Source organism: Carassius carassius, chromosome 13, assembly GCF_963082965.1.
Source record: "Carassius carassius chromosome 13, fCarCar2.1, whole genome shotgun sequence".
Lineage (NCBI taxonomy): Eukaryota > Metazoa > Chordata > Actinopteri > Cypriniformes > Cyprinidae > Carassius > Carassius carassius.
In genome coordinates, this window is record NC_081767.1 from 32,485,269 (window position 1) to 32,509,905 (window position 24,637).

The 24,637-nt window shown below is 36.5% G+C and overlaps 1 protein-coding gene across 3 annotated transcripts in view; it reads left to right on the forward strand.

Annotated features, from left to right (window-relative positions):
* Positions 1 to 312: 312 nt before the first annotated feature.
* The window catches only part of LOC132156370 (protein FAM168A-like), a 35,808-nt gene continuing 11,483 nt past the window's right edge, over positions 313 to 24,637 (forward strand). Inside the window, exons 1-4 of one of the 3 annotated variants that reach the window (XM_059565347.1) lie at positions 313 to 667; positions 15,234 to 15,356; positions 18,181 to 18,272; positions 20,742 to 20,822. In XM_059565347.1, the coding sequence (XP_059421330.1) occupies positions 15,286 to 15,356; positions 18,181 to 18,272; positions 20,742 to 20,822 (244 nt within the window). In that variant the 5' untranslated portion in view covers positions 313 to 667; positions 15,234 to 15,285. The remainder of the gene's footprint in view (positions 668 to 15,233; positions 15,357 to 18,180; positions 18,273 to 20,741; positions 20,823 to 24,637) is intronic. The other 2 variants (XM_059565349.1, XM_059565348.1) reach the window with 2 other exon arrangements.

Consider the following 24,637-nt stretch of genomic DNA (forward strand, 5'->3'; position numbering starts at 1 on the left):
GAGCTGTGTATTTGCATTTGTTTTATTTTTTAGTTTATTATTTATTGTTTATTTAGAAAACAATAGGTATGATCAATTTGATGTATTTTCTTGTTCGTTCGTCTGAATAATACAAATATTATTTTAAATAATGTTAAGTGTGATAAAAGTCCTGGGTTCCCAGCTTAAAATGAAGAAACAGTGCTTGGTCTCAGGTAAATTAAACATGAAAGCTGGCGTATTTTCTGACTTTCGTTTTGGTCAGTCCCTGCACATGCGTGGAAGTTAATGCATGCGAGTTATCAGGGCAGAACGAAGCGTGGTTTATTTTCATGCAGACGCATGCATTCATTTTTGGCCATATTGGATGATTTTTGCATATGGCGAATGGATGGTGTACTGAATGACTGGTGCGTTCAGTCGTGCGTCAGACACAGAGGTCCTCCCCTTGTGTTTCTATGTTACTGCCCCCCTCTCTCGCTCTCTATCCCCCTCCCTTCCTCTCTTCTCTTCTCTGGCATCCCCCATCCCCCATCGCTTTATGTGCTTCCATACAGCCTGAAAATCAACCGGAGGAGGAAACCTTCACACTCGCGGAGAATAGACTGACCCTCAGCAACCCAGAAGATCGCTTTAAACCGGGGACACAGACTGGATCAGGGTGACCCATCTAAACCGTCTCACTCTGGTAAGTCACATTTGAGGTAGTTTTCCTTCCTAAAGTCCAGAAACACCATGCATCAGCCACCATTAGAGCTTCACCACCATCAAACAGCAGCAATGCCTTTCTCCTGCCAGTGTGTGTGTGTGTGTTAGTGATGGTGAAGCTCTTTCTGGTTTGCCTGATGGTGATTTCAGAGAAAACGAATGTGTTCGCTTTAACTATTCTAGTTCAGAATATCGATGAACGGCGTTTTCGGGACGGATCCATGAATGAGAGCGATTTTTCAAGCTGACTTTTGTTCATTCCCTTGTCATGCATTTGGACATTCCATAGAGCTGAGACACAGAGACGCTCAAAATGGTGTCTGGAAGAGTTTGAGGCCTTTAAACACACGAGAGAGCCGATCATAAGCGCTGTTAGGGCGCGATCAAAGAATCCGACGCATTCATGTGCAACAATGTAACAGCGATTATGACGCAATAAAGATCTTTTGTTGATCAGCGTTACAATGTAATGCGCTTTCGAGTGTCAGTTCTATTCTCAATTGTTTATTTATTTATTTTTGCTGTGGTTGCATTTATACATGATGCTCTCGGGGGGGGGGGGGGGGGGGGGCGGTGTTATCGATTTTAATTGGGCATATTTTTGTCATTGCATTCCTGGTTGATTGCTACAAAGGGAAGCAGCACATTGGTCCATACAGAATAGCAGTCAGTGTGTTTTGGACATAATCCATGCATTTCTGTGGATGTTTCTGAAATAATTTTTCAAATCTACAGCCACTCATAAGACAGTTCATGGGTACTTAGTGCTTTAGTAAAAGAATGCAAAACAATATTGATCAATGTTAACTATTACCACCTTCAGTTATGGATATAACAATAGACGATTGTCCACTTGTTTAATAAATATTATTTATTATAGAGAGAATATATTTTTTTTAAATATATAAACTATTAAGCAGCTCCTCTAAATACTTATATTTTTACATTCATTTATTATTATTATTATTATTTTTATTTTATAATGGATTTTATTATATCTAATAATCTATTTATAATTGTGTCAATATGCAGAAATAATAATAATAATTATTATTATTAATGGATGTTATGTTTTTATTGTTGTAGTCTAATTATCTCTTTATTGTTTCAGTTTAAACTTAACATAAAAATTATTCCAATTAATTTTGCCGTTTGTTGTTATATCTCTAACCAACAGAGGCAATGTAATGCAAAGTGTTCATAATCCAAAGTCTAGAAAACTGACATGGTAATATTAGTGCTGGGCAACGATTAATCGCGATTAATCACATACAAAATATAAGTTTTTGTTTACGTAGTATATGTGTATGTACTGTGTATATTTATTATGTGTATATAAATACACAGGCATGTATACATTTAAGAAAAATATATTATATTTATATATTAAATATATTTCTAAATAATATAAATTAAATGAATATAAATATATACATGTAAATATTTTCGAAACATATACTGTATGTGTGTGGATTTATATACATAATAAATATACACCGTACACATACTGTACGATGTAAACAAAAACTTTTATTTTGAAAGTGTTTAATCACGATTAATCGTTGCCCAGTGCTAGTTAATATCTGAGATGTTTCTGCTCCGCATCGATGAAGCTTGGATTGGTTTCCTGATCATGTGCTGTCCAATCCACCATTCCTGCAATAAAAGCGTCGATAGCTTTCTGTTTGACGGTCTTAACGTTATAGTGGCTGAAGAGACACAGAAAACGCTTCGTTTGTTTTCATTGATAGTTTCATTATCCGCTCGAAAATTCAATTTGTACAGAAAAGCTCCCCATCACAGTATGACTGTGACATATTACAGTTTTATGGATTGAGCTGCAAGTATGCTGAAGCGTTTGGGTTTTTGTCATAATTAAAGGATTTCTTAAGGAGCAGGTGTTCTAATGGACCGGAAGAACACAATTGTGCTTTTTAAGATTGAGATCTCAGTCTGTATGTAAATGGCCTAATTACAGAATGTCTTAATTAGTGTGCATACTTTAAGCCAGTACCACTAGTAACAGCTTATGCTTCAAATTTGAAACTTTAGAATGAATCCTCTGTGCATACTTTTTTACTTTGTGAAAAAATCACATTTTTCTTGAGAGTGGGCTTTTTTAAGTATATAATCTTAGTAGGTTGCTGGTTATTTTTCAATTAAATAACCACCTAGCAACACTCCAAACATCTTAGTGAGAGAGGGGGGAAAAAACAGTTTTCACTCAGGAGTTTTCCAAAGAAACAATGAGTAGCATATTGGATTAAACCAGAAATTTTGAAGTAGAAAGATTCATTTCTAATAATCTTTCAAATGTTTACTACACGCTCTTCAGAATCTAGAAAAATGCAAGTAGAAGTTTTCTGGTTTGGATGTAGTAATTCAAATGATTTGATATTAAGAATGGATATAAAAGGAGAGTATTTTCACTGATAATGCTTGTGTATTTATTTGGTGTTCTTCAGTGGCATCTTTAATGATGGCCAAGAGAACTGTAGCATAGAGAGGACACTCAGTTGTACGATTTCGACTAAATTCACTGCTGTGTTTTCCTCCCACGACTTTCCTAGAAGCTTTTCTTCACCCTTACTCTCAATAATTGGGACGCTGAATTTCTCACAAGGGTTGAAAGTCAAAGATGTTAGAATGTGAGTGTGTGGCAGCGAGTTAATTGTGTCACAGTACATCTCTTAGCACTTTGGCATTAATGTGTCTTATTTTTCATCAGAGGTGGTTTTATTTTTGAGTGGAAAAACGAATGGATGTTTTTTGATGAACTGTCTGTGTGAGGCTGTGAGCCAAAGTCCACAGTGAAATGAAAAGATTATGATGCATTCCCTGTAATAGTGCTTATAGAGCTCAGATTAACCACACACACACACACACACACACACACCCTGAGGGGATGTTGGTTTCCCCTGATAAATGGAAGCAGAAAATGCTCAGCGATCCTGCCTTTTGGCTACAGGGGAATCCCATTAGATCTGCGATGACATTGCAGGGCATCAGTGTCTCCTCCTGAGATCAGCTAACAGTAACATGGGAAATGCAACATCATATAAAATATAGACTATTAAGCATGAGTATCTTGTGAACTTGAAATAAACTTGTAAATGGTACAGTATGATTACTAAATTCATTTAACCACAGTTTTTACCTGATTCTCTCTTTTTTTTTTTTCACGGGAAACAATGAAGCATCCTTCTGCACACTGTTCGCTGTATCACACACAATTATTTATTTAGATTTAATGTAGGAATGTTGTATCTGTAGAATAAAATTTGAAGCCAGAAAATGTGTTTATCATTGTGTGCTACTAGTGACTTTTATTTAATATGCAGATTTATTTATTTTGTTAGTCTAAAAATAAAACCATGGGTTTTTTTTAGACAATTATAGGCTATTCTTTGGTCATTAAACACGTTTAATGCACCTTTCGTGTTTTTATTTTTCTTTCAAGTAAGATTTGTATGCAAGCCTTTCCATTTAGCTTAACAAGAAGCTTGTTTTTCAGATTTTCACAAATGCCTTCAACCTCAACCGAGTGAACAACACGAGTCACAGATCAGTCCGAGTGAAAGGTGTTAAAGGGGATAATAACCAGCTAGTGAAAGCTGGACTGTGTTAGTGAGATTATCCTGGTGATGATGCTCCCTGGGACCATATTGTACTCACTTTTGGTGCTAATTAACTGCTATTTTGTTAAAGTCTTAGAAGAGAACATACCTTTGACTAAAAAAAAAAAAAGCTTCATTTTTAGAAATTAGTAAGAAATTAGACTAAAATTTGATAAGGGAGTGATTGTGCTGCTGTTAGTGTGCATGCTGTAGGATATGTAGACACATGCTGTGTGAGTAGAAGTGGTGAACAAACATCTACTAAACATCATCTGAGTGGCGTGTAGGCTGAGACGCTTCTGGATGGGCGTATTTTTGGACTTTCTGTGGGCAGACACTGAAATCACAGCCTTGCTGAATTTCTCTGTGGGAAAAATGAAACTCCTACAGGTTTTGTCACACAAAACATATCAAAACAAAAAAAAAGATTAGTCTCCTTTTCAAGGAAGTAAACAAAGGAGTCTGGCTTTGTGAGCGTCCCCGGTTCCTTTGAAAAGCTGCTGTAATTGAGCTACAGTCAACTACAGCTCATGAACACGTACAGTACATTCATATACTCACAGCCACCCAAATACTCATTCAAGTCTATTTCAAGACATGGCACAGCTGAGACATGAGGAACACGTGCTTCAGGGGCGTTTTAAGTGTACTGAAGGTTCTTTAGTGGTTCTTCACAGCACTGCAGGTTGAAAATGCGACCTTCTGCTTATCTCTTCTGTATTTAGGGTTCTTGAGTTACTTTATGGTTCTCTTTTAGGTTCTTGATGTTTCATTATTTTTGCTCTGATTAAAGGGTTTCTTTATTGCACCAGATGGTTTTCTTAAAACCCACTGTGATTTTTAGTAGTATTCATATAATATTTATTATTTTTGTATATTTTCATATTGCATTTACTTTTTTCTTTTTTACACTTATTCATTTTACCACTTCAACTTAAATAAATATTATAAATGTTGCATTGGCAGCTACCTGAAATAAAACACTTGAGTTTTTCTTCAAATATTATTATTATTTTATTTCAGCTTTATTTCAATTACCAAAACATTTTTAATGGTTCTTAAAGTTTTTAAAACATTCAGTCAGACCATCCTATAGTGCCACATTTTTATAAAAACCATAAAAGTTCTGTGTTTGTATGCACATTTAATTTGGGAATATAAGTGATGCAAATGAAGAATTAATGTGTTGGGCATAATGGAAGAAATGTAATATAATCTAAAAATGTTTTCTGCACGCTGTGCATGGTAGTTACTCAATGAGAGGGAAAAAAAAAAAGATTTTATTTTTTCATGTGAATTGTAAGTACTCAGAAAAGAACAACAAATGACCATTTAATTATTTTATTAATTAAATAAATGTTTATTTAAATGAAATAAAAGTATTTTTAATATTTTAAGTTGAGTCACATCACATCTGTTTAAATGCATGTTTGAGAATTAATGTCGTAAGAAGTCTTTTGGTTGTAGTTGAAGCTGTATTTTCAGAAGTTTATGTATAATCAAACCTACAGACAGACTCTTGCTGTTTTTAGATTAGATGATTGTATTCAGTAGAGTGATAATCTGTCTTATCTCTTTAATTTGTCCTTTCCATCATTCATATCAGATGACTTTCGCTCTCTCAGCAGTACTGTAGACCCTCGAGCAGCAAACACACACACACACACACACACACACACACGTGCCTTCAGGTCTGACCTGCTGGCATAGTTTCATGTCCTCCTGCTGCCCGTCAGATCATCGGAATGTGATTGTTTTTAATATCCGTTGATAAGATGAAGGACATTACAGCTGCGTTTATCCTGTGTGTGTGTGTGTGTGTGTGTGTGTGTGTGTGTGTGTGTGTGTGTGTGTGTGTGTGTGTGTGTGTGTGTGTGTGTGTGTTTGGGGTACAATCTCGATCAGCCGCTGGCTCCTCTCCATTGTCATAATTTGCACAGAAATCCTGCTGAACCAACACATTTGGGTAAAGAGTGATTCACTGTGTGTGTGTGTGTGTGTGTTTGGGTGCCGTCCAGCCTTGCAAACGTAATTTAGTGTCACACAAGAACTGAGCGTGTTCAGTGTGAACTCCCTCACACATAACCATCTGAAGAATGCAGCGGCTTGACGAAAGACTGGACGACGCAGACGGAGAACTTCAATGAATGCTTGTGTTTGCAGTGGAATAAAATGCACTTCTAGTGTGAAATAACATGCATTAGGCAGCGGGAGATATTTGTTAAACCGTAGTTTGCTTACATTGTTGTCACATGACTTTAATTTAGAGAGTGATTTCAGTTATTTTATATTTTTAGTCAGTGTTTTTTTTTCACAACTGTTTTAAACATTGATAATAATCAGAAATGTTTCTTGAACAGCATATCAGAATATTTTCATGATTTCTGAAGATCATGTGACACTGAAGACTGGAGGAATGATGCTGGAAATAAAGCTGCGCATCACAGGAATGCTTTTTTTCTCCAAATACATTCAAACAGAAAACGGATATTTTAAGTTATAATAATATTTCACATTACAGTTTTATTATAGTTTTTGGTCAAATAAACACTGCCTTTTAACGACCTCAAGAAAATTCACATATTGTACACAATGCATACTTTGAAAACAGTTCCAGTCAAGCTCTTTGATAAGAAAACCATTCTCCCCTTTTCTCCACGGAGGAAGAAGGTGTCAGGGTGAAGAAAGGAAAGAAGCTGAAAAATGCAGCTCTTGCGGAGCTGTAGTTAGCGGTGCTGTGTGTGTGTGTAAGTTGGGGGGCGAATGGAAAGAAAAAGAGGCAACAGAAGAACCTGGGGTCTGAATCGTGAGAGGGGCATCTCAGCACACCATGTTGGTTTTGAGGCAATTGTTTGCAGAATAATGTCCTATACAAAATAGAGGTATAGCCTCAGTGAAAGGCAGGATTTGAGACAGAATGGACCTTTTTAGAAACAGAGAGGACAAGCTCTTGCAGGGCAGTTAAAACAATGGGAGAGGAGCACTCCCCTCCGTGCCCTGTTCTCATTCAGGTCCTGTTAGATAGAATAAGGCTTATTGTGTGACTATTGTATATGAATAGCTAATTAAGCTTCTTATGAGTGTTTGTGAGAGAGAGTGAGAGATTAAGGCTTGAAGGCTGTCCCTTGGGTTTCCGGACGTTCAGGTTAGATCTTTCCTCCTGAACCTGTAAGCCTGTAACAAATGACCAACATTTACAGCAGCCGTTTCAGACGTTTTCTCTTGTGCAAATCAAAAAATTAGACTACACTACTATTCAAAAGTTTGAGGCCAGTGGGATTATATATATATATAATATTAATCATTTTAGTATTGCTCAAACAGTAAAGACATGTTACAAGAAAAATATATATTTCAAATAAATGCAGTTCTTTTGAATTTTCGGTTCATCAAGGAACTATAAAAAATAAAATAATAGATGAAAGCCTATGGGATCAACATTCCTGAGAGTTTAAATGACCCATTTGATATGGGTTTAAAATCCCTGAAACTGATGTTGATACTGTTAAGAGAAACAGATATAAAAACAATCCCACATATAGTGTGTATTGAAACTGACGTTTAGATGAATTGTAGGAAATCATCTGGAAGCAGAAAGCAGGTGTAGGAACGCAGCATTTATAGACTGTGTGTGGATAACCATGTGTGCTTTGCTTTGTATGTGTGTGTGAAGCGTTCTCAGCTGTTGAAGTGCTTCTTTCACCAAATTAGATCTCAGAAATTCACGCGTGGATTGGCACCGGCGGATGAATAGCTTTCTCTTTGTCTGACTGTTCCTCTTGTTATTACCGTAGAGAACTGAGAGCCTGTTCTTGTTCAGTACTTGGAATTGGAAAATGACTGTCCTGCAGCCTGAATCTGTAAATGTTGCCTCTTGAACTGATCTTCTAGACTTGGCAAGGGCAGAGATGGATGCGAGAGCTGAGGTGAGACGCTCTGTACTACTGCTGTGAATTTACCTTCAGCTCAGCTTCAGCTCCCTGAAATGAGACTCGAGAATAAAATGATGAAATGAGGCTTTGTTAAAACCCAGCCGGTCTGGGAGGATTTTTATTCACTCAGGTCATCGCTGAATGTCAGGTAGTTCATTCACAGCTTCACAGAGTCCTTAAACACTTAATTTGTGCTGCGAATGAATGGATTTTATTGATTAACGTTTAGATGGTAGGCTGTGAAATCTGTATAGCTATTTAGAGGTTATTGTATGAGCTCAGATTCATTCAAAAACATTTCGGCCGAGCAGTAAATTAGTTCTAGGTTAATACTAATACATGTTTTGAGATGATCTGACATAGCCAGACCCATTATGCATGGTTATCAATCATGATACAATATTGAAATGAATAATTATTATTATTAAGTGATTAAATAATATTTAATAATAGTGCTTTAGTGGTGTTCTAATATAAAAAGAAATAAATACAAGACATTGTAAAATTATATAATAAAATCTTAAACAATATTGATAATATATAAATTAAAATATTGAGTGCAATTATATATTTATGAATTTATTATATAGTATTTTTACTTGTATTTAAATACAAATATTTAAATATTAAATGCTATAAATATTTAACATATTAAAAATATATATATTACTGTGTATAGTATTATAATTATAGTACAAATATTTATAATTATATAAATATTTATATTTTTAAATTGCGAGTTATTAAGTCAGAATTGCATGATATAAACTCGCAATTGCGAGTTTTAAAGTCAAAATTGTGAGTTATAAAGTCAGAATTGTGAGTTAAAAAAAGTCAAAATGACTTTGTTTTATTTTTTATTCGGTGGCGGAAACGGGCTTCCATAGATCTAGGCCCATAACCCCGAACTTTCCGAATGTATGAGTTGATCTGTTGTGAGGTGTGTGTGTGATACAGCTCTGGTGTGAAGGTGTCAGTCTTTGACAGCAGCCCGTGACACCAGGCTGTGTGTGCATGGTTAGCTTGTCTTTCTCCCACTGTTTGCACAGCTCACACAGCTGGACCTCACAGCAGAGGCTGTTTTGTCCCCACAGCGTAATCACTGGCACACACACACACACTCACACACACAGATACACAGGTGGTGGTGTCTGTTCTGTTCACAGCAGCTCTTTAAGCGCTTATTATCTAAATAATTCAGAATCCTCTGTGCTTCACCCCCTCTTGCACCCTGTGTGTGTGTGTGTGTGTGTGTGTGTGTGTGTGTGTGTGTGTGTGTGTGTGTGCCCAAAGACAGAAACAGGAACGCTTCTCTTCCGTCACCCATAAACAGGCGTTATACACAGCCTACACATTAATATTGCAGGCTCTTACTTAAAATTGACATGCATTTCTGAATGTTTTATTTGACTGTTGTGCATCTTAATAAAAGGAAAGCGCTCACAGAATCATCATCCGTCAGTGATATCCCACCTCTGTGGTCAGACTCTTTGCAGTGCCATCATTAATTCAGTGTGTTTGTTCTGTTGAGCTGAGGAGAAGAGAGATGGATGTGTTCGCCGCAGGGTCTGTCCACACCACCGGGAGAACCGTCCCACCCTCACATTAACTCATGAGTTAGCGATAAAGTCTGGGTTAGGTTGACGAGTTCTGCACACAGAGATCGATTCATGATGAAATGACGCAGCAATGTGGCCATTTTGTCCGGTGCTGAAAATACTTTTCATGGTTAATGCTATTTTTATGAGGGATATTATACTAAATATATACTGCTTTCTGTCTGGTTTAGTGCATACCTAAGCTCCACTCTAGAGCTTTATGCTTTTAGTGAAATCAGGCTTTAAAACATCTGCTGATACTGTCCAGTGCTAACTGCTGTGATACTGTCCACATCAAATGACATAATACACACCAAAGATGAACATTCATTGACACATTATGTGTAATTTTTAGCAAATAAAACACTTTGGATTGTGAAAATTAGATATGATGTTGCAGCTATTGAGTGGACATATCTGGTATCTACCCTGCCTGAGGACCTCTGAGTGAATGAAAGCCATGACTGAGCAGCAGAAGACAGTGGAACTGCTTTTGGTTGTGCTTTCATCAACAGAATCTGAGCTGCTTTATTGTTGCAGTCGCACCGTTCAGTACAGACAATTACAGTCTGGATAGTGACTGAAGCAGAGTCACAGGAAAACACGTCCTGTGTTGCAGGAAGCTGATGTGCGCAGTCAATGCAGTGTCCAGCGCAGGGTCACCACGGGGTCAGAGTGCTGAGTGTGTGTCCTTAGATTTACCCTGACTGCCCAGTCAGCAGGGACATCCTCCAGCAGACTCGACTGCTGTCTAATGTGTTTTCAAATACACAAGCAACCTCACAAATGTTTGGGACCTATTTCATCCCAATTTCAAAAGGAGCAATATATATATATATATATTTAAATATATATATATATATATATATATATTTAATTAAATTAAAAAAAAATTTTTATTTTATTTATTTGGCAGATTTGGCAGTAATAACCTTTTAAATAGGCTTTATAGTATCAATTTTTTCACGTTTTATTATTTGTAAAATTTTTAGGATTTATTAAATATTATTATTTATGTATTTGTTTATATTTATTTTATTTCATTTTTTTACGATTTTGTAGTCAAATATGACCCAGACATTTTTGACAGGATTTGTTAGATTCATTTTGTTAGATTATTAATTTATTTTATTTTTACTTGCCAATTTAAAAGATTTGCTAGCATAATATTTTAATGACCATTAAACAGTGTATTATTATTATTATTATTATTATTATATATTTTGGTAATATAATATTTTGGTCCCGATTACTTTTTTTTTGTTGCTTTTTTTGTATCCTGCAATATACCTATATCTAGAGGTAGAATGCATTTTAAATGTATGATTTTCTTTCTGTAGATCTAATGGCTTTGAGTAAGCTGTGCTCACATGGTTTGTTCATGCTGAATCATAAAATCAAATCCAGCTCCTTATCATCTTGAATATTGTATCAATAGGCAGAATTAGCATCTGGATTTCCCCTCATCCGGTTTCTCGTCTCCTGATGCTGCAGGGCAGATATAATGAGCAGTAAGCAATGCACCTTTCAACAATGTGTTATAAAGAGCAGCGTGTTACATAACGGTGTTCAGCCTGAGAGAGAAGGAGAAGAGAGGAGAGGAGGTGAGAGCTCAAGGGCACTGCAGTGTGTTCAGATTCACCCTGATTAAAAAAAAAAAAAGAGTTTTTCATAGAGATTGAGGAAAGGGGGGAGGGACGGAAAGGAGGAGAAAAGATGCTGGAATGGAGGAGGTATTGATTTGCTTAGAGGAGGACAGGAAAGATGGTGAAAGTCAGTCAAATGGAGGAGAGATGACAGAAGGATTCTGATTTAGATTATAGTGATTACGCTTTCTTAAAGGAACATTTCATGTAAAATGAATATATATATATATATATTATTTATTTATTTATTTATATAAAACAAATTTTATATATATATATGTATGTATAATTTTGAGGTAGTATGTTTGTGCATAATTACAGATTTTATCGTAACAGTTGCAATTAAGAAATTAACATTAATATAAATAAGCATAATTATATAACTAATTTATATTGAAAAAATAATAGTTTGTACAATCCAGCATGCTTTTTTCTTTGACAGTTCCAGTTTCGTAGTCCATTTCTGTCAAGATGAAAAGAAAAAAATTACAAAAGAGAAAGCTCAATTGTGCATAATATGTATATATATATATTAGTTATTTTGAGGAAGTATGTTTGTAAATGCATATTTTGTTCCATTTGCATGAATAAAAGAAAGCAGACATTCCAGAACTGTAAACGTAAACGAACATAATAAATCATTTAATTTAATTTTTGAATCTTTGTAAATATTCAGAACCATTTCTCGATTTCCAAGCCTAGAATTAAGCTAGGACCATAAAGGAAACCCTTAATGAAGACAAGAAGGAAGTCTTGAGCACCAGTGTCTCTGTAATATTCTCTCTCTCTCTCTCTCTCATCTGCATACATTAATATCAGTTAATGCCATGTTTTTATTGCCATCTCTGAGCTCTGCTATGCATTAAACCAGCCGTATATTAGCAGTCAGCCATTTTCCTGCACATCTTTTCTCCCATGAACGACTCTACGGGGACGGAGGAAGAGCAGTCTGGTGCCGTTTAATGCTGGTTAGTTACCCGAGTGTGCTCTTCACAACCCCATTCTCCACCCGTCATGAGCCACTGTGTGTGTTTGGCTTGTAGAAGAGCACAGAGAGCAGTGAATGATACCTGCTCGTAATAATGAGTGAACTTCAATGTGTTCTGCCTCCAGATTTGTGCTGCATTTCGGTCATCGAGCCATAAGAAGGTTCCTTCATGTCTGTGTGTGTGTGTGTGTGTGTGTGTGTGTGTGTGTGTGTGTGTGTGTGTGTGTTTGACATTTAGGGTTGTGTTTTGTTTAAGTATGATACGTGAAGATGGCATTAATTAGAAATGTTGCCTTGGCAACTGACTGCTACATGTATGTATATATGTATATGTATATATGTTTGTGTGTGTATTTGTAAGTTGCTTTGCATAAGTGCATCTGCTAAATAAATGTACATTTCCGTTCATGTTTATTTTTTCCAATTAACATAAATGGTTTTTAATAGATGACTGTATTGATTATGCAATTTCTTATTTATGATCTGCTGTAACATATTTAATTTACTAAATAATATTTTTATGAATGGAAAATTTGCCAGCTTGATGACAATGAGATGCAGTTTTATTGGTGAAAAAGAATAGCATCCCTGCATCTTGTCTCTATTGCTCAAGAATCATGTTATCTGGTCTTTCATTTTCCATCCGTATATTTGATAAGAATAAGAATCGTTGAATCTCGAGGCAGTCGATTACATCACGTCTGAACGTGATCTGAATACATACACCTGCAGTTTCAGTAGATTTCCCTGTTGGATTCCTTCACCATGCTATCAATCATTCTGGCCTTCTGAGGAAGACGTTAGTACAGAGAGGAGAGGTGACTGTGTGCTGCTGCGAGGGGCACCTTCATCCTCCAGCAGCTCAAAGTGATCTGTCAAGGTCTGATTAATGACTCGTGGTCTGCAGAACACCAGCACCTCAGAGCCACCCATGCACATAAAACACAACATGCACATGCACAAAGTGCAGTCAAACCTGCTTTATGTCACTTTAAATTGTCCATTAAACAGAAGTGATGATAACCTGATGATGGCAAGCGCAGGTGTACAGTACCTTCACTAGAGAGCGCTGTTGGTTTGCTTGCATGCTGTTGTTGCATGCATTATTGTTACCTGGTTGCACTACTTTACATAAAAAAATAAAAGATAAATAAAGACATTACAGGAGTCTACAATCCAGCATTTGTGAATGTATGTCAAATGCTCCAAAAGAATCCCACTTTAGTTGGATTTTTGTAGTGCTTTAAAAACAGAATTTATAATAATATACAGGTTTGCTTAGTAGGATGAAGAGTTCATACAATAAACATGGAAAGCTAGCAGTTAATTGGGAAGCTAACTATACATTTAATATGCATATGACATTGATGTGTTGAGAGGTGATACCCTGTGCTTTCAGATGCACCCTAGACATGTGCAGAAATATTTAGATTCTTCTTGTTGTATTTGGTGATTTTTAGTCATGCAACCCAATGCATATACTTTTATTTAGGTAAGAAAATGTAATGGCAGCTGTTCAGTTTGTGTGTAAACAATGTTTATATGCATATGCATATATGCATATTTATAAAGATTTTCCCAACAAAATCTCTACATTAAAATAGTGATTTGTCATGTAACATTAAAAAACATGTTTGCATATTTTTTTTAATGTTTTTGACTAATCTCATTCTGATTTTTTTTTTTTTTGGGTGGGGGGGGGTGGTTCATGTTGGAGTACTTGTAAAGTGATTTGTAGTAATCTCATGAAAAAAAAATCATGCAAATGCATTGGTGAAAAATCTTAGAAAAATCTGGCCTCTGTTGAGCATGAATCATGGGTAACATATTGTCTAGTCTTTAATTTTACATTATTAGGAAGATGTTTCATTCTTAACTGCTTACCATTGGTTATTACATTTAAAGGGATAGTTCACCCAAATTAAAAATGTGGAACATAAATGAAGATAGTTTGTCCATAAAAAGCCAATAGACTTCTATTTTGTTTGGTTCCCATTCCCAATGTTCTTTAAAATATCGTCTTTTATTTTCCCCAAAAGAATAACTTAAAAATAGGTTTGGAATGACATGGTGAGTGAATTGACAGATCTTTTTTTTAATGGACTGTCCCTTTAAGCACATTTATGCAAAGCAAACGTTCCTACTTAAAGGCATAGTTCACCTAAAAAAATATTAATTTGCTGAAGACCTACTCCCCTCAGGCCATCCAATATATTGATGAGTTTGTTTGTTCCTCAGGTTTGAAGAAATGTAGCATTGCATCACTTCCTCATCAATGGATGCTCTGCAGTGAATGGGTGCCGTCAGAATGAGAACATCATAATAATCCACAAGTAATCCACACCACTCCAGTCCAGCAGTTAATTTTGTGGATTTTGGCTTCACAGGATTATTGTGATGTTAAAATCAGCTGTTTGAGGCTTATAAAGGGAAGGAATATTAAGTGGATTTGACTGCAGTTTGAATCAAATCTACATGTATGCAAGAACATTCCCAGAACGCTGTTTAAATCCAGCACTGCTTGTCATCATTCACCCCATACTGATCTGTCCATCAGTGTGTGAAGGTGTGTGAGCTTTGATTTCTGCTGCTTGTCACTTTATGTCTCTCTCTCTCTCGCTCGCTCGCTCAGGCCACTGCTTTGCTTGCTTTATGTTGCTTTGCTGTGTTTTGCTTTGCTCTGCTGTGCTTGTGCTTGATGGTTTGCCTTTTATTCACGACCTGCTCTCGTTTTTGTTTGTTTCCTTCTTTTTTGTCATTTCCAGATTTGCATATCCATTCTTCCTACCTCCTTCATTTGCCTTTCCTTCACTGAGAATGGCAAGCGGGCATTCCACTGACAAATTCAGTTTTCTGTACCCAACAGACACCAGTCAGAACGTGAAGAGGTCAGTCTTAGTGCTCGTGTGTATGTGTTTGTGTTGTGTTACGTTAGTGATGTTGTGTTCACTCTGATTCCAGCTGTATGTCAGGATTCTGAGTTTGTATGTCCTTGATGTGTTTTGTGTCAGAGCAGCACACGGGTTTCACCTGCTCGTAGCTGGTTCTGTACCTCTGATCAAGCTTATTAAAGTCACCGTGAAATGTCATTCATAACCCATTTTGCTTTCATAATGATGATGTCATAGATTTCCAGATCACATCCGAAAGGAAAATGTCCATTATAGAATCAGGTCATTCCCGCTGTGTGGCCAAAAACAAGAGGGTCTCAGTGATGTCACTGGAATAATGTGTTTTTTAAAAAAAAAAGTAAATATACTCTGATATCATGTTGACTGTAAGCAATAAAGGGTAGTTTTATCCTAATTTACCACAAATTAAAAAGTGATATTATAATACGTATTCAATTAAATATATAATTTATTAAATATACACTAACGTTGAAAAGTTGAGTCAGTAAGATTTTGATGGTCACAGAGGCTGCATTTATTTGATGAAAAATACAGTAATTTGTTCTTTATTGTAATATGTTGTAAACTGTCATTTATTCCTGAATTTTCAGCATTCCTCCAGTCTTCAGTGTCACGAAATTCTTCAAAAATCTTTCTAATATGCTGATTTACTGCTCAAGAAACATTTCAAGAACAAAAATAATTTTCTGTCAAGTTTAGTCAATTTAATGTATCTTTGCTGAATAATCACAATAAACATGGTTATGGCTGTCGATAGAATTCAAGTGTGTGTGTGTTGACTTTTACAGTGCCTTTTCAAACAGGGCTCATCCATTTTATTATAATGTCATTTTTTCAATCTCTAATTAAGTGTATACTTGTTTATTAAAGCAGTAAGCCATGAGAGGCCATGTGTTACAATGATTATTCGATGCTAACTGGATTTTGTAAGCAACTGATCCCCCTTAAACATAGTAAAAACCACTGTAACTCATGGGCTCTCATGATTTAATGCTGTTTTCTCCAATATTATAATATACTTCTCTAGTGCTTTTTACATGCTTATAAAATGTTTAGGGGAATGGAAAGCTATATTCTTTTTGAATCTTTGATATGTTTCATGCAGCATCAAGCCCCTTTGAGTAGTTGGATGTCGTGAACTTTCATGATGGTGTTTGTGAGTGTGTGTGATCATAGATCATAAATCCGCTCGCTTTGATGCCACATTCCCCTCTGACATATCACCTCTCCCATACACGAGCTCGTGACACACTCATGGCACATCTGAACACATGCTAACAGCTCTGTGCCCGCGGCCTTCTCCTGTTTCTGTCATGTGTGGCCGAGGTGCGAGGAGAGGGATCTGACGCATGATCCTCCCCTATTTGAGCACTTTTCTTCCTCTATTTCTGTCGTTCCCCTGGTTGACTGGCTTGATGAATCCATCAGAGTGGTCAGTGGAGATCAGACAATGAGAGAGGATAACACACACACACACACACACTGTTTGCCATAAGCATCTGATTACAAATTAAGTCTCACGATGGAAATATCACTCTAGAAATATGGAAATATGCTGTTTCCATGTTCAGCACTGTTTTTTTTTTAAGTTACATAATTTCAGACGTCTTGGTAAACATCCATCACATGCAAGATTTTTCCAGACCCTGCAGGGATTATTAGCTACCAGATGTGATGTTACACTCCAGGACTTGTGTTTTCAATAATTAATACAGTACATTGCATAGTAAATAATAAATGATAACAGTTTTGAAATTGCTTATTTTGATGGAAAAATTAATTCATGGCTATGTGGCTTTGCTAATTCGCTAATGGATTGACCAAAGATAAACTTTAGTGCACAATGAAAGATAAAGGGTTTTTTGCATATACTTGTGTACTCAGTCTCCTGTCTTTGTATGCATATGAGAAGTAAAAGTGTAGAGTGGCCACCACTTTATATTTGCATGTTTTCAGATGGTATGTAGAGTATAGAAGTAAAATGATCCGATGTAGTTACTGATTAAACACTGCTCATTCGTTTGTAGTCTGCACTTTTTTTTTTGAAAGGAATGAATACTATTCAGCAAAGATGCATTATATTGATATTTAAAAAATGACAATTTATAATGTTGTTCCTTCAAAGACGAATCAAAGAATCCTGAAGAAATGTTTTCAACATTGATAATAATCAGAAATGTTTCTTGAGCAGTAAATCTGAATGATTTCTGAAGATCATGTGACACTGAAGACTGGAGGAATGATGCTGGACATCACAGGAATATATTACATTTTAAAATATATTAAAATAGAAAACAGAAAAAGTTATTTTAAATTGTAATAATATTACAGATTTTCTTACATTTTTGATCAAACAAATGCAGCCATGATGTGCAGAAGAGACTTCTTTCAAAAAAATCTTACTGATCCCAAAGTAACATTTTAAACTACCTTAGACAAGTAAATGGACATTAATGGTAATCTAATACTTAATTTGAAACCCAAGGTTTTATCATCCAAATACAACCCAATCATGTGAAAAGCTGCAGTCAAACATATATGAGGTTAAACCAGGCTTGACATAATTCTTCAAAACCAGGTAAAAATGGTCTGTGATGGGTTTTTCGTGTTTTATACAGGAAATATGATGCATTTTGTACGAATATGTACGGGCTACAAATTGAGTCGTGTGTATGAGTGCGTGTGTATTTTCATAATTTTGGTTTGCTTAGGCAGATGATTGTGTTGCAGCAGTTCATGTCTGTTAAATCAACACTGCTCTAACTCATTTGCTCTCTCTCTATGTCTCGTTCTCTCTCAGTAAGAACAGGCTGTCTTCCACCATGAACCCGGTGTACAGTCCAGTGCAGCCGGGAACCCCATACGGAAACCCCAAGAATATGGCATACGCAGGTATGTGATGAGAGACACACACGTGTATTTGAAGACAGCACAACACCGTGCTTTATTAATTCATGTCTTACTCTACACAATTCAACAGTGCATGCAAAAAAAAAGAGGTCTGTTTTCATGATTCCTCATTATAATGTAATGATTCAGCAATAAGAGGACATTTCTGCAATAAATGCAGTTTTTATCACCACTGACGGCAGGGTTTGTCTGATGAGCAGGAATGCTGCAGTGTGTGAATTACTCTCACCTCTGTTCTGTGTGTGTGTGTGTGTGTGTGTGTTTGTGTTCGTGTTCATGCATGTAGAGCCGTGTGAGAGCCGTGTGCATCTCTGTCACTCGTGGCAGGTGTTTGTCTGCTGCTATGGCAACAGTGGCTCATATTTGATGTCCTCTTATTGAAGGGATTCTCTGGGTCAATAGAGACTGTTTACATGCCAACCTCTCTCTCTCTCTCTCTCTCTCTCTCCCTAGCTTTCAGTCTTTTCATAATGCCTTTCTGCCGTTACCGAGAGGAAAATGTTATTAATTAGAGGTTTTCTCCCTTATGATTCAAGTATCAGTTTTATTTTAGAAAATACTTTAGGAAAAATAAGAATAGAGACAGATGTGACAGTTGTTGTACAGTGAAAGTATCTTATTAGTGAAGCTGATATAATGAATGTAGATTATTGCACAACGTAATTTGATGGGAAATGAAACGACTTATTGATGCACAATTATTGAGATCTCTTCTAAAACTCTACAAAGCTCCGCACATGCAATCAGAGGGGAGCTGGACATTAGTTAGTTAGCGTAGTCTTGAATTTATTAATTGAATTCATTTGTCAAAAATGGCAAATTTCAGCTTTAAAGACAGAACTAATATTTCAGCATATTTACTTTCTTAGCACACGTTTCTGCTCTTGTTGCTAATGATTCATCAGTGCATGTTATTACAAAGAAAATAAATATTGGTCTTTGTAATCTTTCATCATAATTTAATCCGTTTCAATAGCTATTTCAGTCATTAATTAGGTTGCTTCATTTCTAAAATGTTCTAAAAAGCTTATAGTCAGGTCACATTTATTAATATAAATGTACATATGCATTACAGGTTGTTTCAAATCATAAATTATGAAACTATTATGAATCTGTTTCAACTGTTACACATTTCTACAGTTAGTATTATTCATCTTAATTTAGTTCAGTGTTGATGATTCAGTTCAGTTTAATAATATGTCAGTGTTGCAAAAGTCATAAGAAGCACGTGATCTCACAGACTCGCGTTTGACGAGCTGAACCTGCATCCTTCAGTGTTGATCAAATGCATCCCTGGCTGCGAGCTGTTCAGACCTGAATGCTCTTTCCCATGATGCCCTGTACGTCTGATAGCTCATGCTGTTCTGTATGAGAGCGATGCGCTGGTTTTCACACTCATCTGACTGTGTCTGACTGAGTCATAATGGAGACCATCTGTGCCCATCCTGTCCAATCAAGAGCTCGCCTCACTCTCCCCGACTCGCTCTGTCCTTTTCTTATGATGGCACAGGTTCCAGAGAGTGCCTTGCATCAGTATGTCTGGAAAACTGAGCAGCCTCTTCATTTACAGAAATGATTCTGCATTTGCTGGCATGAATTTATATTCTGATGACTGAAACATTTGTCTAATTTGGTTTATGCTCAAAAACATCAGCTGTGCCGAGATCATGGGTTTGATTTCCAGCGAATGCATGTACTTGATCAAATCTCCAGATGTTTTGTATTAAAGAAGGTAGAGTCGGTTTTGATTAGTGCTCAACCAATACATCTCTTTAAATCATCAATATGATGAGATCTAGTGAGCAGGGTGGCTGATGTCCTATATATATATATATATATATATATATATATATATATATATATATATATTTATGAATGCTTTTATTGATCAAGGATGTATTAGATTGATCCAAAGTGGCAGTAAAGACATTTATAATGTTACAAAAGATTTCTATTTCAAATAAATGCTGTTCTACTTTCTATTCTTCAGAAGAATGTTTTCTGTTGTCAACATGATAATCAGAAATGTTTCTCGAGCAGCAAATCAGCATATTGAAGAGTAATGAGTAGTAATGATGCTGAAAATTCAGAGTAAGATACACATTTCAAATAGAAAAATGAGTAAATTGTAATGATATTTTACCATTTGTTTTTACTGCATTTTTAATCATATATATGCAGCCTTGATGAGCATAAGAGAAAATCGTGCAAACTTTTGAACAATGGTATACATAATTTAATATCAGTAAAAATGACATATATCCACAGTGTTTACTCGATTTATTTAGGAAAATTGTATATCTTGCATAAACATTACTTTATTAGCAAGTACCATTCAGTCGTTAAAAATGGCCACTGTGTAATCCCCAAAATAGCTCGTTTTGATTTCATGTTGTTTTTCAAGAAATTTTAGTGTCATTTCTCAACTGCTGTCTCTTTGCCCGTGTACAGGTTATCCAGGAGGTTACCCTACGACTGCCCCGACCTACACAGCCAACCTTTATCAGACAGGTAGCCCGGGATACCCACCAGGTGTGTACACACATGCTTTCTCAACGCTGGCCAGTGTACATGGAGTATTACACACTTACATTAGCAAAAAACACATGATACCGAACATTTTAGTTATCCATTAACACCAATGAAACACACGCAGCATTCACAAACGCGTTACACTGTCTATAGCCTCGTTTTGTTAATGCTGGAAGAGTTCAACAGTGTTCTGTACTGTAGTGCTGCTTCCAGCTTGTGACGTACATACAACATCTTCATAAGGGTTCGAAAAATGGCTTCATTTGTATTCGTTTAACAGTGTGCTCATGAAGCCACTGCTTTGTTTCTTTATGAGCTGCTTCCTGAAATGATTTTAGTCTATAAATCTCTTTGTGTTTTGATCTAGAGTGATGTATGCAAATTACATTTCAAAGTTTTTCAGGTGTAGATCTGCTTCATTTGAGTGTGAAACTCAGTCTCGAGACAAACCAGACACAGTGAGGATGAGTCATGTGAAGAAGGTTGACTTTAATGCAGATCGTTTCCCATTAGTATTGTGTTAACAGACTTGTTTGAGCCAGCGGTGACTCAACTTTTAGCATGGCAGTTAACATTGTTTTGTAAAAAATTTCAAGCAGATTTGTGCTGTTAGCAGACATTTTTGGATCAGGATGTAAATGGTGCACTAGTGGATTGGTTTGTGAGGTCTGTGGTGTGATTAGAGCCACACTGAACAGATGCTTGTATCATTTCTGTCTGAAATGTTATGACATGCCACCTGCCATTTTCAGATGCTTGTACAGTCTGTCTTAGATCAGAGATCAAGTTGACATTTTGCTGATAGAAACAGGTGTGTGTGTCTGTGTATATATTTCTATTCTGATTTTTTATGTTTGGTGTAGTTTCTGGATTGTTTGAATGTGATTTGGTTGATCGATACTTTATTTACACAATCTGATACACTTTTTCAACAAGTTTTTTTGGTTTCCACCCAGTATCTCCATTACATACCATTAAAATACATGTTACAAAAAAAGAAAATAGTCTGTGTGATAAGGCTAGTGATTATTAAATGCTATATATATATATATATATATATATATATATATATATATATATATATATATATATGCTAATATGCTAATGCATATTACTAAATATGCTAATGGTTTAGTCATTATGTTTGCACATTTTTACAAGCTGGAGCGTTTTCATTCATATTATTGATTTTAAAAACTTTTAGCAATTAATCTGCCTCATTTTAGTTATCCTATCGACAAAATCCATTATTTTTATTATTGATTTTTATTTGTTATTTTCTCTCTCCACTAATAGAACATTATTTCTATATTTCACATGACCATATAATAAAGAATAGTAAAAACATCAGTGGTGATGAAGCTTAGCTATGTGTATGTATTTTGTTTTCTTTTAATAATTACAAAATATTCTCATAATTATGTCATTGTCAATTTTCTAATAATGTTCAGTGCCAGCTATACATTAAGTGAAAGGTTTTCACACGTTATTGTCCTAACTATAATGGGTTATCAGCAATATTTTGCAATTTTAGTTATCAGTATGGGCAAAATCTGCTAGTGATCTACTCTATTATCTATTAAATGTATGGATCTTTTAGACCATGTTTACAGTACCGTATAATAATTAATCATTATTAGTATCATGGATATCATAATAGATATCTGAATCAGATCTAAAGCCCTGATGCATGCATAAGCGCAGAGCTGTTATGCTGCGGTAAAATCATGTGCGCAGCGTCTATGCGGCAGAGTCCCATGCCATTCTCTCTCTCTCTCTCTCTCTCTCTCTCTCTCTCTCTGTCTCTCCCTCTCCCTCACTCCCTCTCAAATTCAAATGAGCTTTATTAGCATGACTGTGAAACACAATGTTGCTAAAGCATCAACATATTATATATAAGTAATAAAACAAACAAACAAAACATATATGTACAGATCATGTCATATGTAGCATAGTAAATATAAATACATAGATAAATCCAGTCGGTCTCTCTAGAGAATTAGCTGACTCTGGCGTTGTGAATAGCTAACACATATTTAGCCGCTAGTGCAGCTGTACTATCATCTTCTCCCAGTAAGAAGAACATTTTGTCAGTGTCGCTCAGTTCAGAGAATGATGGAATTAAGATTTCAAACCTGGGCAGAAAGGTTTCTCTTATACTGGTGTATTTAGAGCAGAAGAGCAGAAAGTGTTCCTCATCCTCGATGTGCTGTAGGTCACAGTGTCTACAGATCCTCTGCTCTCTCTCTGTCCATGTTTGTCTATGTCTTCCTCTCTCTATCTCTAGATCATGGTCACTTAATCTGTATTTGGAGAGGATTTGTCTTTCTTTAAAATGTTTAATAAATAGATAACTGGCCAATTTAGTGGTTCTATTGAGGGCCGAGTAACATTGCAGTTTATTCTGGAGGGCAAAATGTGCTTTTAGTGCTTGATCATGAGTGACTTTTAGATGTTTGTGGATATCATTGATAAAAGGTTTGGGGTTGATGGGGAGTATATTCTGCTGGACGAGTTGAAGAGCGAGTGAGTTCAGAGGATGAGGTTCTGCTGAGCTTTCATTGGCGAGGAGGGCTTTATATTGCACTGACTCTGGGTCAGACTGATGGAGGTGATGCCAGAACTGAACACATCTCTTCTGGATCTCCATGTTCAGCGGGTACAGGCCCAGCTCAGCCCTGCAGGCCGCAGTGGACGTGTTTCTGTCAACCCCCAGAATATTTTTGCCAATTTCCAATTGTAATTTTTCTACTGATGTTTTATCCCAATTTTTTAAATTTAGTACTGGTCCCCAAATTTCACATCCATATAAAAGAATTGGTTTTATTATTGAATTATATAATTTTATCCAGGTTTTAATGGGTAATTTTAAGTGTCCACATCGTGACTTTATAGCATAGAAAGCCCTCCGAGCCTTTTCAGCGAGTGTTTTCACAGCCAGACCGAAGCGTCCCGAAGCGCTGATGGTGATGCCCAGATAGCTGTAGCTAGAGCTGTGCTGCAGGACCTGGCCTTTATACAGGAACTGCTGTTTGTGTCCCTGAGATCTGGCTTTCTTCTGGAACACCATGACTCTGGTTTTGTCCAGATTGACGGTCAGGGCCCAGTCGTGACAGTATTGTTCCAGCAGGGACAGGCTCTGCTGAAGGCCCTCAGGTGTGCGGGACAGCAGGACCAGGTCATCCGCATACAGCAGACATCTGACCTCTGACCCCTGTAGAGTGAGGCCGGGCGCAGTAGAGCTCTCCAGCGCTGACGCCAGGTCATTGATGTAGATGTTGAATAAAGTTGGGCTCAGACTGCAGCCCTGCCTCACTCCACGGCCCTGCTGGAAGAACGCGGTTCTGCGATTACCGATCTTCACCGCACTTTTGCTGTTGGTGTACAGAGATTTAATAATGTCAAATGTTTTTCCGCCAATGCCAATTTGTAGGATTTTGTACAGTAGACCATCATGCCAAATTGAATCAAATGCTTTTTTAAAGTCTACAAAACATGCAAATATTTTCCTTTGTTTGTGGTTGATGTTCTTGTTGATTAGAGTGTGGAGAGAGTAGATGTGGTCGGATGTGCGATGTTTTGGTAAAAAGCCAATCTGTGCTTTATTTAAGATGTTGTGTGCTGAGATGTGTGAGACGATGCGTGTGCGTATGATACTGCAGAACAGTTTTCCCAACACACTGCCCACACTTATCCCGCGGTAGTTATTGGGGTCGAATCGATCGCCGCTCTTAAATATGGGGGTGATGAGTCCCTCAGACCAGATCTCAGGGAAGTGTCTGGACCAGAACACCAGATTAAATAATTTGCCTATT